The 18,613-nt window shown below is 42.5% G+C and overlaps 1 protein-coding gene across 1 annotated transcript; it reads right to left on the bottom strand.

Moving 5' to 3' along the window:
* Nucleotides 1–4,039: 4,039 nt before the first annotated feature.
* On the bottom strand, nucleotides 4,040–14,885 carry LOC138282534 (cytochrome P450 7A1-like). Its single transcript, XM_069220225.1, has 6 exons — nucleotides 14,701–14,885; nucleotides 12,865–13,105; nucleotides 7,924–8,534; nucleotides 7,266–7,396; nucleotides 6,404–6,582; nucleotides 4,040–6,270 (listed from the first exon to the last, which is right to left on the bottom strand). The coding sequence occupies exons 1-6, from the start codon at nucleotides 14,778–14,780 to the stop codon at nucleotides 5,971–5,973; spliced, it is 1,542 nt and encodes a 513-aa protein (XP_069076326.1). The 5' UTR covers nucleotides 14,781–14,885; the 3' UTR covers nucleotides 4,040–5,970.
* Nucleotides 14,886–18,613: the final 3,728 nt, after the last annotated feature.

Raw genomic sequence — 18,613 nt, 5'->3', positions numbered from 1 at the left:
AGAATGACCCCCTTTGTCTGCAAATGCTAGCACATTCATGTCCCAGCCTTAATAGCACATTGATAAAATTAGCTCATTACTCTCCAACTTCCTGATCAGGGGATCAACATAGAGGGCAAAAAGGAGGGGGTAAACAAAGGCACCTCTGCCTTGTGCCCCACTGGATCTGGCCAAACTGGCCGCCAATCATATGCAAATTAGCCATAGGTTGGAAGTAGACTGTGCATAATGACTTAATAAAATTCAGCCCAATTCTGAACCAGCTCATCACCTACTACAGGTTTCTCCAGGAGACCCTAACAAATGCTTTTTCAGCATCCAGCAGAATCAGAGTCATGGGGTTCCCCGAGACCACTGCAGTGTCAAAAAACATTATTACTCTGTGGATGTGATCCGGTGTCCCACTTCCTGGGACAAATGCCATGCTGCCTCGGGAAGACAATCTTACCTACTATTTGACTAAGCCTAAGTCTTGATACCAACACCTTGGAATATAGTATGAGCAACAGGAGGTCTACCACAAAGGCCAATACCTGGAATCCCTACCAGCAAATAAGATAGTTAGCAAAGATCAAATGTCTTGGATTCTCCAGTGACAGGGGAAGAAATTCTTCTTACCTCATTCCCGCCTCTCCTGCTTTCCCATTTTTCCACCTTCTGCACCTCTTGGGCGAGCCCTTACCAGCTGCAAGACCTCTAAACAGACAGTACAAGCCCACAGTCAGAATTGCCATCATCTTCAAGGACGCCTTGGACTGGATCACTTCCGCAGATGCATCCATTAGCAACATGGAATACCTGTCATTAAAACTCCAAATCACAACCAACTTCACCCTGAATGGCACCCTCATCTACAGACCACTGGGATGATGCGCTGTGTTTGCGACACTTTTGCGGACTTTGTTGCACTCATGCTAAACTCCAGCACTTACATCATCCTCAGAGACCTGAACTACCATCTGGAAGTCAGCACTAACCCAAACTCAACAGCACGACTCGAAGACCTCTGGAACCTTGGTCTCACCCAGTATGTGAGAGGGCACACACTACGCCAGACACCTCCTAGATCCAATGTTCACCTCCTTTGACAACATCTCTGCCAAAAAGCCCACACCACACTGAACACTGGACAGAGAACACTCTTGTCAAATTCAGCATTCCCGTCCAACACAACCTCCGATCAGTGACCCCCATCACATACCTCTGAAACTAGAAAAACATCCCAAATGAAGACTGGACCACCACAACCACATTACACCATCTCAAACACAGCAACCACCTACCTGAATCCATCAACAACTTAAACAACCAAATCACAATCTGCACCGACACCTAAGCCCTCCTCAAACACAGCAAACTCATAAGAACTGGACCCCAAGCCACTAGTACACTGAGGAACTGAGCGTGACAAAACACAACTACAAACAATTGGATTGCAGGTTGAGATTGAGTTAAGAGATCACAAATAGGATCTCCTTGAAATCTGACCTCAGACCCTACCACTAACAGATTCAGACCACCAAAAGCACTGCGCTTGCAGACAACATCAACACCAACTCCAACAGCAGCAAAGAGATCTTCGCCATTGTGAAATATTTCACCTCATCAGTGACTGCCTCCAACAGCATCACCCCCTCAAAGAACCGCTGCAACAAACTCTCTCCTTTCTTCTTGATCAGTAAGATAACCTCCATATACAAAATGTTGATCTGCAACTGGGCCCAACAGACCTCGTAACTCAACTCCCCGTCATATCCAAGGAATCAACTATGATCATGTAGCCCTTCATCACCATAGACGAAACCATGCCACCATGAAGTCCACCCACACCGGGGCTCCATTATACCCTTGCCCCCGTCATACCTTCACAAGAGCACTTCAACCTATGAACGAAGCACTCACCCCTATCATGAATGCCTCCATCTGAAATCTTGAAGACACTCATCAACAAATGCCTCACCAGTCATTTCAGCTAATACCAGCTCCTCAACATCACACATTCTGGCTTCAGACCCTACCACAGCAGTGAAACAACACTTATCACCTCCACATATGACATCCATTTGATCCTGTACAAAAAAGGTATGGTTTCTCTCATCCTCCTACGCCTCTCCACAGCATTCAATATGGTCACCCACCCCATTCTCATCTGTTACCTAAACAAGACTTGAATCAAAGGATAGGCACTCCACTGAATCGTCTCCATCCTCGCTTGTTGGACACAGATAATCAGCACCACCCCCTACACTTTGGATGCCCACAACTTCATCTGTGGAGTATCGCTTGAATCATTACTGAGCCCGACCCTTTTCAGTGTATACATGGTCACATTAGCAAGCATCATATGCACCCAGGGCATCAATGCCATCACATACACCAATGACATGCAGCTCATACTCTCATCAGATGACACTTTCAACACCCGGGACAAGTTCAACTTCTGCATGACCGAGGTCAGCAATTGGCTGAAGACCAACTGCCTCAAACTTAACAAAACAAGACAGAATTTGTTATCTTTAGGAAGGAAACATCACTGTGGATCTCCACATAGTATCTGGCTGAATTGGGACATTCCCCCCATCGAGCACCCATGCCAGGATCCTAGGGATCATCAAACTCAACATGACTGCCCAAGTCAATTTCGCCACATCCTCCTTCTTCCAAACCCTGAAGATACAGAGGAAAATCTTCAAATGGATTCCCAATAGCATCTGCAAAACCGTTACACATTCCCTCGTTACCAGCAAGCTGGACTACAGAAACATCCTGTAAGCCGAAATCAGCAAACAACTTATCAAATGCCTGCCAACCATTCAGAACTCAGCAGCCAGAATCACACTCAATCTCCCACACCAAACATGTTATACATCATCTCAAGGAGCTCCACTGGCTCCCCATACATAAACGTACACAGTCCAAACTCCTCACTCACACCTTCAAGGCTCTGCACAACACTGTTCCAGCCCACCCCAATAGCCGTATCGCCTTTCACACCTCCACTCAGCCAGCCTCCTTGCACACATACACAGAACCAGATACCATAGTCAGGCTTTCCACTACATTGCTCATTAAGTGTTGAGTGACTTGCCATTACAGATCAGAGCCGTCTCTTTGTTTATTCAGTTCCTCAAGTACCTGAAGTCCTGGCTTTTCAAGTAGCTCTCTATGCCTGACCTGGGCGATGCTAGTCTCACACCCCCTCAGTGCCATAATACCCTCCTGGATGACAGTGCATTCTACAAATATTCATAATATGACATAATAACTGCTTGCAATCCACTCATAGTATCTTTGGGTGGCTCCACAGAGGTGGAAGACACCATTACTTTATGTGTGATGTACATCATACAAAAGGCATTACACTAGTGCATTTCCGACAGTCACCATTTCAGGATGTCATAGTTGCTCTTCCAAATCTTTGATGATACTGGAACGATGAAAGCTCAACAACAGATGCCATGTAATGCTCAGAATATGTGACAGTTCACACATGGTACCTCTTATCAAATGTGTGCTTGGCAATAAAGTTGACACTATGTGGAATTGTGGATTGCAGTTCTGGGTCCATGTTGCCAAAAAAGGAAAATAAAATCTTGGAGAATCTTCCAAACCTGGATTGTAGTATTCAGGCACTTATGATTGCTCTGTGCGTTATGGGGGCTGGTACGACAAACGTTTGGTTCCGAGCCCAGCCCTTGCTGTAAATGTTAGTTACCTGGTCAGACGCCAATGTCTCAATTTAGCATTGTTCAGACTTGTCATTCTCTGGAACAAATAAGGAGCAGAGCATGTAGGTGAGTGGAGACCACCCACCCTTTAGGATCAGATGGGATGTAACTGATACATCATTGTTCCTCCATCACTGAGAAATCAAGTCAAGACAAGCGTGTCTGTGTATTAGTTCATGTATTGATTCTGGCACCATGTTGATTCAGTTTATGGAAATAGAAAGACATCTGTTATTGTACAGTCTTCTAGCCAGCTGAATAATGACGCATAACAAACTAATCAGTAAGAGAAACGACGAGGAGAGACAGAAAACGTAAATACAAAATTTATTTACAATTTACAAAATAGTTAAACAGTATAAATAACAATATGTATGAAGCAATGGATGGGCTCATATTTTTAACCCATGTACAATAGAAAAATAAATCAACTAAAATGTTGGTATACTATTGAGTCACCATTTTCCAGTGCACAAGTATGGAACATGTACATTTTTAATGTTGCCAATGTGTAGAATATTGCATGTGTGGATGTGGAAAAGTGGGTCCTCTCCACTATGCGTGCTCCAGTGGATGGACAATCCACTTGAGTACACAGGATGGAAATCCCTTTCGTAAACTCTCAATCAGTTATGAGAGTGTACCTTTTTCATATACCTTTCACAAGCATTAACCCCACTTCTTTGCAGGAGTATAATTGGGAACCCTTACAGGGTGGGACCCAACCTACAAACCATTAATACCAATAACCAAAATTCACTAGTTTATGGATGCTTACCGCATTTTGCATGGACACCACCTGGAATCGCCACTGTCATACACTTGTTGCAACAATTACAGCTGTATATCATGGAAATTCTTCTCTCAGATCAGTTACTGAGCCACAAAAGATTGTGCGGACTGGGCCTTAAGAGAAATATCTTATGAAATGATGCCTGGCTTCCCATGTCTGTTTGAGACACCCACGTGGAGTTTGGATCACTGAGAGAAATGTAACTATCAAATGCGGCCATGCAGGTTCATACTGTGCCTGAGGTAGAAGCATTTTTCACTGTTTGCAGTAGATGCAGTAATCGATCAAGTCAACTTCTGAAGAATGCTACTTTTCTGTACGGATGGCTCTGTTTACCATCGAGACATGGCACTAGAAGGACCTTGTGGATCTAAGTCTTGATTAGGTAAAATAAATATTAGAGTATTTTGTACACATTTCTACAATGACAAGTATACAATTGCATATGGAGAAATCCTTCGATATTTTCAGATACGTGTCGCTTTATACATGTTTACCTATACATGTTTATATCTTTTTTTAATCTAAAAAAATGTTGGATATATTTACTTCAAACCACAAAAAGCACTACAAATCATACAAAGGTCTGTGCCTTCATTCCAGCCTTGCTGTTGATCTGACCAGTCTTTCTTTTTTATGGCCTCTGCTACAACTTCCAAATGGGAAAATTACATTTTGGGACCCTCTCTTTATAAAATCACGTATCTCTCCTCCACTGACAAAAGTGTGTTAAACTTTACGTTTGTGCAGTTTTGTCAAACGGCCCCAAAGTTACTAGCAAAAAAAATATTTTTTACTAGCCAATTTAACGATAAAAATTGAGGCTCTATTACCGCCCTCTCATGATCACACTATTGACTACAAGGCTATAATACCATCGCCCCTTCATGTTGCATGTCTCACAAAACAATGTCTAATGTTTATACCCTAAAGGTTACATTTAAAATTGATTGTTTTACAAAGTGGGTCCCACTTTGATAACATAGAATGTGGTGTAAAAGGTTCATCCTGGAAATGTGGAACTGCGTGTAGATCCCAGTTTCATTCTCACTGTTGACACTCATTCAGTGCCTGTAGGTGGAAACAGGCATCTTATCACAACTATTGCAGTAGTAATAAAGGCATGTAGGCATGAACGTTCTAACCAATTGGGCATAAATACAAGATGCAGACAAACTACATACATAGATATACATTGTACAAACACTAAAAAACGTTTCTGCTCATCCATGTAATAACTGGTGTTACCTGCCTTTGTGTTGGCTCACCATATAAATATATCCGTGTTGTCACATGGAAACATCTGTCACTTTATGTATTTGAAAACACATGTTTAGACGGTAAGTTTAGGCATGAAACGGGAATACAATATTTGTACATCACACAACTGGGAACAGCACCTTTATATTCACTAAGATTGTTTTCATCGACATCCATCAGAGGAGCCGCTCACGGTGATTTGAGTCTGTATTTGAATTCAATGTCATGGGTAGGTTGCAGAATACCAAGGCCTGCTCGGGATTGGTCCAACGTGGGTAACTTCACGTTCTTGTCAACGAGTTCCATCTCAAAATAAGAGAGCAACAAACACAAAAACTGCTTTATCTCATGGACAGCGAAGAACCTTCCAGGACACATTGTTATTCCTGAGCCAAAAGGCATGTAGTAATATTTCAGCTTGCGCCCCTTGTGGTAGAAAATGGTCTTCTCTCTCCCATTCTCATCCAGGAAGCGGTCGTATTTGAAGGTCTACAAGGGAGAAAGGGCACAGAGAGATGAGTTTGGATGTTTGTGTTGGGTCGAGAACCTTATGTTTGTGGGCAGCATTGTAGACAAGCTAGAGCTCCAGAGATGGACATTTGGTTTTCTGATGGCTACTTACCAATGGGTCCTCATAGACCTCAGGGTCCAAATGAACCATTTGAGGGTAAAGAGCTATGATGTCGTCTTTGCGGATGGCGTAGGACTCGTTGCCGTCCAAGTGTAAAGTGAAATCCTCTTTGGCAACTCTTATGTTCATGGAAGCACTTGAGAGCCTCATGGCCTCCTTTATTATACTGTCTAAAGAAACAAAAGGTGACACAATAAGTGAGAGTACAGTCTCCATACTGAAAACTAGCAAGAGCCGGCTGAGCGGTTCTGTGCCATGACTACTTGTTTCAGTGTACTTTAGCATCTGGATGGGATTGGCAGTAAAGAGCAAGCAGGCCACAGCTGTAGAAATGTACTTTTTACCCACCCTAGGAAATGACATGTCTTTGAAGCACATATCCTTGTCATGTCCTTTCTTATATGCCAATAATCCCTCCCGCAACCCTCCAGGATAGTATGTTTCAAGTGTTGTTAGTCTTAACCAAATACATGTAGAACTTTCTTAGATAACTGTGCCTCACCTGGAAAGTGGTGTTAACTCAGTCAAAATGCCTACAAATGTTCGGTGTATGTTAATGCGCACCAATTTCTTTATGTTGTAGGATTTTACAGAACACCAGCACTTTTTAAAAGTAGATGTTCACCATTGTTAACCAGGAGAGCTACAGTTCTCCACAAGTCAGGTAAAGTGAGATTACTGTATTCTGCCCTGTGAGGAAGGTGGTAGAAATGTGTGAGTGGAGCAGGAACACTGGTTGAATTTTGATCAGGAACAGCTGCTGTGATAGACTACCTGTCACTTTAAAGAACAGGGCTTCATCATGTTGTTATTTTATCATGAACATAAAGTGTTCAGATAATAACACACTTACCTAATACAGGCATATCCTCCAGTTCTTCACGTTTCAGTGAGATATGTTTTCCATCTAAGCTGACTTTTTGACTTGCTTTCTCTAACACTCGGTGTACCTCATCTGTGGCAGCTCTCAGGGCATCTGGGTTTCTAAAATAAAAACATCCAATAGTTGAAAAAAGGAAACATTTATATCTAATCTCATGACACATATTTTTGCTGATGTCCCATGTAGAGTGGTGAGAGGGAACGATTTCCTTCACCAGGGGTTTCCTATTCAGTAGTCTTGTTTATTAGGATGTATGAGAAAAATGGTTTGTGGAGTTTCTAATAATGGTTTATATTGTAACAAGCAATGGGCTACTACATGTTTTGCTGAACCCTCTTACAGATATTAGCTTGCCTTAAACTACGTAGGTGGGCTTCAGTGAATGAAACCCATGTCCTTATGTAATGACTTCAAGTACTAATATTAAAGGGTACAAGACCAACCAGTGCTTATGCCATTTTTGTAAATTGATTTAATTATTGGTAAAGAACATTAGATGCAAAATCAGACTTATATTGACATTCAAAATAACATGGTAACATCTTTGGGTGGATGATATGAGCAGGGAACAATGTAAATGTTGCTGCCATTTGTCATAGCTTGCCTCATTTGGAAGTTAATGGCTTACCTTATAGTGTAGAGAAGACTCCAGAAAGTGGCGGGCAGCGTGTTAGCTTGAGAAGCCCACAGTAATGCCAGATGTGTTTTTGCTTTTCCCATATCGTCAAATGTGGAGAGAGTGTCATTCAAGAACATTCGGAGTGATATCAGATCTGACATGTTGTCCCTTTTCCTCAGGTTCTCATGAAGCAGGCCTTCTGCCAGCTTTTCTCGAGCGCTGTAGGCTGTCTTGAAAACATGGATTGGGAGACCGGCGACGAGTGCTGGAAATATTTTATCAAATTCCTTGAAATGTTCAAGAGCATTGAGGATAAGTGCCCTCTGTGCTTCTTGCCTTGCAGCAATCTTATCTCCTTGAGAACTGAGCTCTTTGCCAAAGAGAGTCAAGTATCCAGATTCAAACATCACTCTGTAGCAAAAGGCATAGAGCCCGTCCGTTTGCCACTCTCTGGAAGCAACTTTCAAGGTGTTTGATTGCAGCATGACAAGTTGAAGGTTCTCCATCATGTTTTCAATGAGTGACCCAAGCGAATCTCCCTGCAATGTTTTGATGAACGTCTGGTGTAAATTTTCAGTGGTATATCCATCACTAGGATCCATGCTGCTGTGTCCAAAAGCCTGTCAAAAATTATCATACAGTAAATATTGCAGTCATTTCTGTAATCTCTGTGAATACTTAACAATGCAATGTTATTTACAACAGAGCTAATACAAATATTTTCCAAAATAATAGAACAATTAGTATCATAGATATCACAATAGCACTATAACTCAATTTGAAAGTAGCATGTTTGTTTTGGCATGTGGGTATGTGTTCTTGTGTATGTATGCTTGTGTGCATGCACCTGAGAGCGTTGTGAATGAACCTAGCCAGACATAACAGTGGAAAGGAGGCAAAGAAAAGGCAGAGAGATATGTAGAGATATGTAGAGGGTGCCCTGTTATCTATTAATGAGGTCTATTGATCTGATTTTGAAAAACATCATCTGGGGAAAATCAAGAGATGCTTACAGACTTACACCATAAGCCACCTGAACAGTTAGTTGTATGCCCTGTATGCCTTGGGAACACCTCAGAAACGCCCCTGTGCTGCGTCAGGCTTACAAGGCCTTTCTTGACCTATAGGACAAGTGGAAATGTACTGTGTGTGCATGGACTCAGTCACATTAATCACTTAGTGGTGGGTTTACTAACAATAATAATTAGGGATATCATCTGTTAAGGGACTCCACTGAAAGCCAGCAGCCCAAATAAAGAGCATTTAGGGACAAGTTTATTTTATTATTGCAATGCAGCATAGCAGCCAAACATGCACAAGGGGAATAAATCATCCTAGAGCCATATTTATCAAAAATCACCTGCTGCTGCTCACTACCCACGTGCTTGCACACAAACAGGCTACCTAGCATCATGCACACATTTGCACCTGGTGAAGATGTGTGCATGTTATCAAGCATAGGATTTGTACTGAAAGCACGCTCTTCCATTATAAAATCTTATGCTGAGACAAATTCTTAAACATTCTACACATTGCATGTGTGCTGCACAGTGCAGCATGTATGCGATGCCTGAAATATTTAGGGAAATTAAAACATTACTCCTTGTTATCACCTACTTCAAGGAGGCGTTCATTTTTTACAAAGCCTTGGCTTGACATCTCAGTAGACTGGACTTTGCGTCTAAAACTAAGGATGCTTGCACTGCAATACCACAGTAGCGATCCTTTGATGCAAAGTTATGCAAAGAAGCAGAAAGCACTGAAAAATACTTTATGGGCTGGAAATATGTGTTGCTTGATACCGCTTCTTTTGACTGTGCGTCATTTTTTGATAGTTAAAAGCGTTAGTAAATCTGTGCCTTAGTTTCTTAGGGTCTAATCAAAGCTATTTTAGAATAAAAAGATGGAACTTTCTTGGCCTTCAGTGTGAACATTCTACAGAAGAAGTTATGCGGCCATTATTAGGGCGCTTACAATTACATTCAAAGGTGTGGAATGTCAAGGCCAGGAAGGTTTAGGTGTTGACTAATAACGCAGTAAATTAATTTATGTAGCCTGTTGAGCTTCTCATTGAAAGGTGAAGGTTGAAACGCTCAGGTGAACTGTGGTCCCCCTACCTGGGATCACTCATTTACATTGTTGTTTTAACTTTACTTCAGTCCACAGTTAATTTACTAGTGACCAATGCTTCAATAAACACACTTGATTTTGGGTCCTCAAGCTTTTGGATAATGTTGGTAAAAAAATATAAAGTAGAAATTGTTACCACAGTTGAACTTATAAAAGCTAAATTGTAAAGTTATTTTGAATTTAGGAATAAACCACAAATTTGCTTTGGTAACCTGGTATTCCCATGCTTTCATGCAGTTCTTTGTACTCATTCAGATGGCACTTTCATTTGCAAGTACCAAGACTCTAAAGCTACCGCCACTGAAAAACATACAGACATGTATACGGACCGGTCATTGACCGTAATGAAGTATGAATTCAGTATTCTAACAGCATGCACGCCTTGACACTGGAGTTGCTTATACAGTGGGCGAAGGCAAACACGACTGCACATTTATCTTTTTGATGCACATGCTTGAAAGCACCTAAACACACTGCAGGACAGGTCCTCAAAGTGCGCTGGTACTCGCAGAGATGGTGCTTGTCTGACTTTGTCAGTGTTTGCCGATACTGTGGGGACTCAAACACACTTATTCAATTGCCCAGTTGTAAAAACATTTTCCTACCGTGAATTAAATTTGCACCAGATCAAACGATTTGATTTGTGAAAATGCATTAAAGTGAGGCACTTACAGAAAGTACATCAAGAGATAAAAAAAATCCAACAAAGGGGGTTGGGTGCGAGTAATTTGTGCTCCTAGGTAGTCAGTGGTATGCACGTCCCTTTAGGAGAACCTTGCTCTGATGCAAACTACATCATTCATGCACTTGTTCCAGCTCCATGCTGGTGCAGCCAGATGTGAACAGAACAAGGGACCAACCCTGAGTGCTTCAGCACTCATGAGGGTCATGAATGTTGCACCACACTATTTACATTACCTTTTTGAAATGGGCAAAAACAGACTTATTTAACTGTCAGAAACAATTAAGACCGACTCAATGACTGGACTGGGAAACAAAATCAGACCCACACTGCAGGAGGCAGCGGTTAGAATTGAGATGGGGACTTTCATAGTTGGGTCATGGCAGCCCAGTCTGTTCTATCCTGCCGCCTGCTGGGGAAATGTCAGAGGAGCAGAATAGCCAGCCCCGCCTATTCTTAAGACTTCACGCTTAACGATGACTGCTGCCAGTGTCAGGTAAGAGACTCGGTTCCTCATGGTTTGGCTGTGGAGAGGACAGTGTGGAGAGAACAGTGTGGAGTCTAGATTCTGCATTTTCAGGGAATGAAAGCAACGAAATGATACTCAGAGCAGTCTAAACAAGAGAATAAAGAGGTCTTGTTTAGCATATCAGAACATTCTGCATTTTGTGCTGAATTAAAGGAACTTCCAATGAAATGCATTTATTTTATTGCATTTTTATAAAGCACTAACACATTGCTTTCAAGCCAATCTGCAGTTCGATAAAGTGTCGTTTCAAGGTTTACCTTATTTTCTCCCACAGAACCACCATGTCAATGACCATCAAATTATCAAATCTGTTAAATCAGCCTCTGTGGAGAGGACAGGGATTAAAAGATCAGGACTGAACTCTGTGAACTACCTTCCAGTCAGCCTGATTAAACCAGAGGTATGAGCAATGTTCCTTAGCTGCCAATGTCCACACCTGACACCTCTTACAAAAACATTACAAAAACAAACATGCATGCTATTTATTGCACACATTGTGTTTTGTGTATAAAGAAGCTCTCCTAAAGAGAAAGGAATACTGTCTAAACCAGTGTTTAATTGGTAAAATAATAATTGCCAGGGCCCAAAATATTTCTCAGTCTGCCACTGAAGTGTGCACCACCTAGGGTACCCGGCCAGCAGGGTCAAATACAAGTACCATCAACACCTGTTTAACATTACAGTCCTGTCAATATGTCAACTGGGTCTACACTTGGAGACCCAAAGCTGTATGAATGGTCTAAACACCCTGGAATTACCATTTTTGTAACCATGTATTGAATTGTTAAACACTTTGTTGTATGTATTTAAACAAATAGACTGACAGCCCCACCATGTGGTTGACTGTCAAAAATGTGCTGGTGTCACAAAATAAGTGCCAAGCACCGTCAAACACCATCATAAATTAAGCACTAGTCTGAACTGTTGTTTTTGTCACTGTAATATGAAGAGCTTTAGTCACTGATAATCAGTTTTAAATGTCAGGCGTTTAGAGCTATGAATCAACATGATCCGAATCAAGATTCATATGCCACCAGTTTTGGATTGCAAAACCAATGATGGATAGCAGCCCGTGCAAGAGTCAAACTATGCCACTGAAGCAACATGCTCCTCCATGCCCTGCATTATTATTTGTGTTCATGGTGCATAATGCAGACCCTGTGCGTGGGGTGGGGGCAAATATTCATGGGGACCCCATTAAGCCCAGGACCAATGAATATCTGTGAGACAATATAAATTCAGGGGCCCCTCGTCACAGTCTGAGGGTTCCCTTCATTTTGCATTAGTCCATTGTGAGTGCTTTGTACCTATGCACACGGGCAGGGCTGTACTTTAAAGCTCCATGCTTCATCAGACTACAAGAAAAGTGAAAACACACTTTTCCCAAATATTCAAGGGCAGTTAAAATAGTAAATTATCTTGTCCTGGAATATCTGCTCATACTTTCATGTCTTTCTTAGGGATTTCAGGGGGTGCATGGAAATATGGCAAATTCCAGGAAGCACGAACAGGTGCGGAGCTCATGTTGGGACATCTGTCTGCCTCTTGGTTTTATGTTCCTGTTTAAACCATGATGACAATGACAAGTGACACTCAAATGCTACTGTACCTTTGCAGAGGTTGAGAAATGAAACTTCTTCCAGTCGAAGTGTTTCCCCTGGCGGATCACTGAATGATAGGAGAAAGGATCTGTCAGGAAGTGAACAAACTTCCCTGCCAGCTTGCAGGTGAAGATTTGACCGTACTTCTTCTGGCGGGCCCGGAGGAACTCGAGTGGGTTTGCGCCAAACTGCAAAGCGCACCCCAGATATGGAATTACCCCATTCTCCACAGGGGGTTCTTCTGGGCGCCTGAAACATAGAAAACAAATCTTATTTGTAGTTTAAAAAAGTTCATGATTGATTTCCTATTGACTTAGGATTCACCTAAAACACTTACTTATAGTGTTACGTTATTTGTAAGGCATCATCCATGAGTGAATCCTTGCACTCAATAGGCCTGTGTGCCTACCCTAACTTAGGGTGGGAAAGGGGGTGTTATTCGAAAAGCCAGGTCTTCAACTTCATCCACAATTGTGTAGTGCACTGAATGTGTAACCCATACGTACACGCTTGAATAGCTTTGTGAAGTGGGCTCTTAGTGTGTACCTATGGCATTGAATCCTACAATGTTTCTGCTACTCCTGAGGGCGCGTGGTAGGAATGAGTGTTTGTTTATAGCACACTCTGGGGAATGAACTACTTTTAGGCACTGCCTCTTGTGTCAGATGATGGAGCTGTGGCAATGGGATATTTGCCAATGTCTGCACAACATAATAATGGGAAAACTGCAAGACCTGCTCCACAATCAGGAACTTACCCACTATCGCATCACTCATCCCTTATGATTTCCATTATGTTCAGTCAGGGGCGTTTTCTGTAATGAAGCTATCCCCACGTTAAAGTTCTGGGAGCCCCTGCACTGCGGGGGCTATTGTTAAGCCAGTGGGTTGGAAGGAACAGGCAGTGTGTATACTATTTATGAAAAAACAAACCTATGCTTGTTTTGATCAGCCTAATTGTAAAATCTCCATGTTCACAATTACCTCTCAACTCACCCTCCTTTGGGGTGTGTCATTTTCTGTGGACTTTCCACCATTCTAATATATGAAACGACTACCATAGACTGCAATAGGTTCACCTCCCCGAAAACATTCTTTGCCCTCTATGAGTGGGATCGCCCTCGACAACCTTTCACTTACACCCTCTTAGGAGACTAAAAGGGTTGAACGGTGTGGAATAACATGCATAATTTTTATTTAGCATTTCACTTTTTATTATTATTTTTAATACACCTCCCTGCAATTATGTGTCATACGCCCCACAGGAACAACTTTTTTCATTTGTAATTTATACCTGCTGAAAACTATGACAAAGCGCTCATTAATTTACACTTGAGCAGGTGTGCACCTTAACTGCCTAGGAATTCCCATACAGCTCCTCTGACACACACCTCAGAACGCCTACAAGTCTAACCAGAGAGGCAGTGACTGACACATGGCTACACTACTCACGCACATGATCAATTTACGACCACGTATCTCATAAAATTGAACATAAGAGCCTAAATTGTGTGTCACATAGTACGATAAATTAATTCCATTAGAATAGTATTAAGTACTAGGAGTTAGTACCCACACACACACAAACATATATATACTCGCAAATACATGTGTACCAATATATCTATTTATACACTCTCATGTATGTGTACACATCTATCTTTCTATCTAGATGATGACATTCTACATCTCAATGGGAACTGTATTTATTTTCTGTATTTCATGATTCCCTGTGAAACATGTAACTTTGCACAACGGCGTTGTGACACACACAAACACACAATATGTGTGTGCCTCCGTGTGTAAATTCTCAATAAACAAGCTGAAATCTTACAATATTCTTACCTTCTGCGCGTGCCTAGAATTAGCCAGACACAACAGCACAGCGCCACCACCAATCCGAATATTAAGGAAATGGTCAGCATCTCTCACAGGATGGTAAGTGATTGCGAGGGTAGGAAACAGCTGACAGAGGCGCTAAATAATCTTGAGTCAACTTCAAGGTTAACAGCTGACAGGCGCTGAGCAAAGATCGGCCTACTGCAAGTAAACAGCGGCTACTTACTGTTTATATACACAATGAGAGGGATGCGTCTGTGGGCGGGTCCCGGATTAACATACGGAGCTGTTAATTAACCTGTTGAATATGATGCGGCTTTTGCGTGGTGTTGGTGCTGCCCGACGGTACCCTTTGAAAATGCTCCTGAAGTTCAAGTTGGCAGGCTGCCAGTGTGGCCTTGACCCAGGTCCACGAGTCAGGTCCACGGGTAGATGCAGACATTCCAAAGTAATCAGAGAGCTGTAATAATTGATAATGTCAAGGTCTACAAGGCAGGTCCTCATTGATCGAGACCGTTTACCCACTTGGCCCTACAGGTAACACACAAAGACTAGTTTCGTAAATTCCATGAATACACAGTAAAACACATTAAAATGAAACCAGCAGAAAACGTTTGACATTAAATGATTTGTGAACACTTCAGCCTCCCCAAAACACATAGCAACGCCCTCAAACTGACCTACCCACCTACTGGCCACATTCCTGTACAAAACCACCAAACACAGCAAGACTCCAGTCAGCCACGGAGACTTTTGGAAAAAGATCCCCGGACTACCAAAGGGCGCTGCGACGCCTTACTAACAACGGTAGATGTGCGCTGGACAAGGGGCAATTAACAACACGAATTAGATTACAGTGTAGAACAACGAGATGTTATAGAGTGTAGGGTAGGAATATGGGATTTAGAACAGTGTAAAACCAGTACATGAACTAGATAATAGCGTAGCACCAAAACTGGAGCAGATTACAATGTAGAAACATGAAAAAGATTACAGCGTGGAACAGGAAAATGAAATGGATTACAGTGTAGAATCAGAACGTAAAATTAGTCATAGTAAGAATTTGAATTCAGAATGGATCACAGTGTAGAATATGAAACGGATAACAGTGTAGAGTCGGGACCTGGAAAGGAATACAACAGCAGAACATGAAATGGAGCACAGTGTAGAATATGAAACGGATAACAGTGTAGAGTCGGGACCTGGAAAGGAATACAACAGCAGAACATGAAATGGAGCACAGTGTAGAACCATAAAAAAGAATGGAGTACAGTGTGGAACCAGAAGACAGAATGGAGCACAGCGTAGAACCAGATGATAGAATGAGGCACAGTGTAAAACCAGAAGAAGGAATGGAGCACAGTGTAGAACCAGATGATGGAACGGGGCACAGTGTAAAACAAGAAGAAGGAATGGAGCACAGTGTAGAACCAGATGATAGAATGAGGCACAGTGTAAAACCAGAAGAAGGAATGGAGCACAGTGTAGAACCAGGTGATAGAATGAGGCACAGTGTAAAACCAGAAGAAGGAATGGAGCACAGTGTAGAACCAGATGATAGAATGAGTCACAGTGTAAAACAAGAAGAAGGAATGGAGCACAGCGAAGAACCAGATGATGGAATGAGGCACAGTGTAAAACCAGAAGAAGGGATGGAGCACAGCGTAGAACCAGATGATGGAATGGGGCACAGTGTAAAACAAGGAGAAGAAATGGAGCACAGCATAGAACCAGAAGATGGAATGAGGCACAGTGTAAAACCAGAAGAAGGAATGGAGCACAGCGTAGAACCAGATGATGGAATTGGGCACAGTGTAAAACAATAAAGAATGGAGCACAGCGTAGAACCAGATGATGGAATGGGGCCCAGTGTAAAACAAGAAAGAATGGAGCACAGTGTAGAACCAGATGATGGAATGGGGCACAGTGTAGAACCAGAAGAATGATTGGAGCACAAACAAGAAAGAATGGAGCACAGTGTAGAACCAGCTGATGGAATGAGGCACAGTGTAGAACCAGAAGAATGAATGGAGCACGGTGTAGAACCAGGTGATGGAATGGATTTCAGTGTAGTGCACAAAGTGGATTACAGCAGTGAACCAGAACATGAAAGGGACTACACTTCAGAACATGAAATAGATTGCAGAGTAGAACGAGAATATGGACTGGATTGCATGGAAGAATCAGAATAAGAAATGAATAACCGAATAGAACCGGAAAAAGCAAATGGTTACTGTATAGAACATTAAATACATTACAGCGTTGAACATGAACTAGGACTAGAGTGTAGAATCAGAACATAAAATGAATCATAGCACAGAACCAGCACTTGAAATGGATTACAACGTAGAACGAAAATTTGGACTCTATTACAGTACAAAACTAGTAGATAATGGATCATAATGTAAAACCAGAAAATTGAGTGGATCAAATTACAGAACATGAAATGGATTATAGTGTAGAACTAGAGCGTGAAATTGGAGCAGAATGCAATTCATGTTCTGTTTCTACACGGTAATACATTTCGTGTTCTACACTATAACCCATTTCATCTCGCAGTGCAGCACGGCGATCCATTTCATATTCTGGTTCTACACTGTAATTAATTCCATGTTTGCATTCTACACTATTATCTATTTCATGTTTCACACTGTGCTCCATTCTTAATTACAGTGAATAACATATGCAGTAGAGTGCAGAGCCAGAACATAGAATTGAGCGTGTGGAAGAACCCAAACATGAAATGGATCACAGGGTGGACCCAGAATATGCAAAGGCTTTCAGTGTAGAACACGAACATGGATTACAGTGTGGAACATAAAATGAGCTAGAGTGTCAAACCAGAACATGGAATGGAAAACAGTGTAGAACAAGAACTTGAAATGGTTCATAGTGCAGAAGCAGAACTAATATTGTAGAACATCAAATGAGTTACACCGTGGAAAGAATATAGGGAATGCACTATAGTGTGAAACATGGAGTAGATTACAATGTAGAACTAGAACATGAAGTAGATCATAATGCAGAATCTGAACCTGAAATGAATTACAAAAAGAACTATACAGTGAAGCAGATTACTGCGTAAAACCAGGGCTTGTAATGATTTGCAGTGCAGAAGAGAACATCAAAGGGCTCTAATTAAAAAAAAACTTGTACTGATTTTAACATTCTCGTGCTATCCTATAAAAAACAGCGGTGAACCAGAACATGGAACGCATTGCATTTTAGAACCAGAAGGTTTAATGGCTCGCAGCGTAGAACCAGAATATGAAATGAATTACAGTGTAGAACCAGAACCTGAAAATTATTGCCATATGGAACCAAAACGTGCAATGCATTGCACAGTGTGACCATACAATGGAATGGATTACACTGCAACACTATGGGGGTCATTCCAAGTTTGGCAAACTTCCCCCGTCAAAAGACCGCTCCGCGGTCAGAAGACCGCGGGGGCCATTTCGACTTTCCCGCTGGGCTGGCGGGCGCCCGCCAAGGGAGCACCCGCCGGCCCAGCGGGAAAGGCCCTGCAAACAGGAGCCGGCTCCGAATGGAGCCGGCGGTGTTGCAGGGGTGCGACGGGTGCAGTTGCACCCGTCGCGATTTTCACTGTCTGCTAAGCAGTGAAAATCATGCTGGGCCCCTGTTAGGGGGGCCCTGCACTGCCCCTGCCAGTGGCATGGGCAGTGCAGGGGCCCCCAGGGGCCCCACGACACCTGTTCCCGCCATCCTGTTCCTGGCGGTAAAAACCGCCAGAAACAAGATGGCGGGAAGGGGGTCAGAATCTCAATGGAGATTCAGCCCAGCCAGGGGTAATCCGGTGGGAAACCGCCGGATCCCCTTTTCTGACTGCGGCTTTACCGCCGCGGTCAGAATGGGCAGGAAAGCACCGCCAGCCTGTTGGCGGTGCTTTCCGTAGGTC

The sequence above is a fragment of the Pleurodeles waltl genome, chromosome 2_2, assembly GCF_031143425.1.
Source record: "Pleurodeles waltl isolate 20211129_DDA chromosome 2_2, aPleWal1.hap1.20221129, whole genome shotgun sequence".
Lineage (NCBI taxonomy): Eukaryota > Metazoa > Chordata > Amphibia > Caudata > Salamandridae > Pleurodeles > Pleurodeles waltl.
Note: the sequence above shows the minus strand (reverse complement) of the source record. Positions and strands in the feature narration are given on the sequence as shown.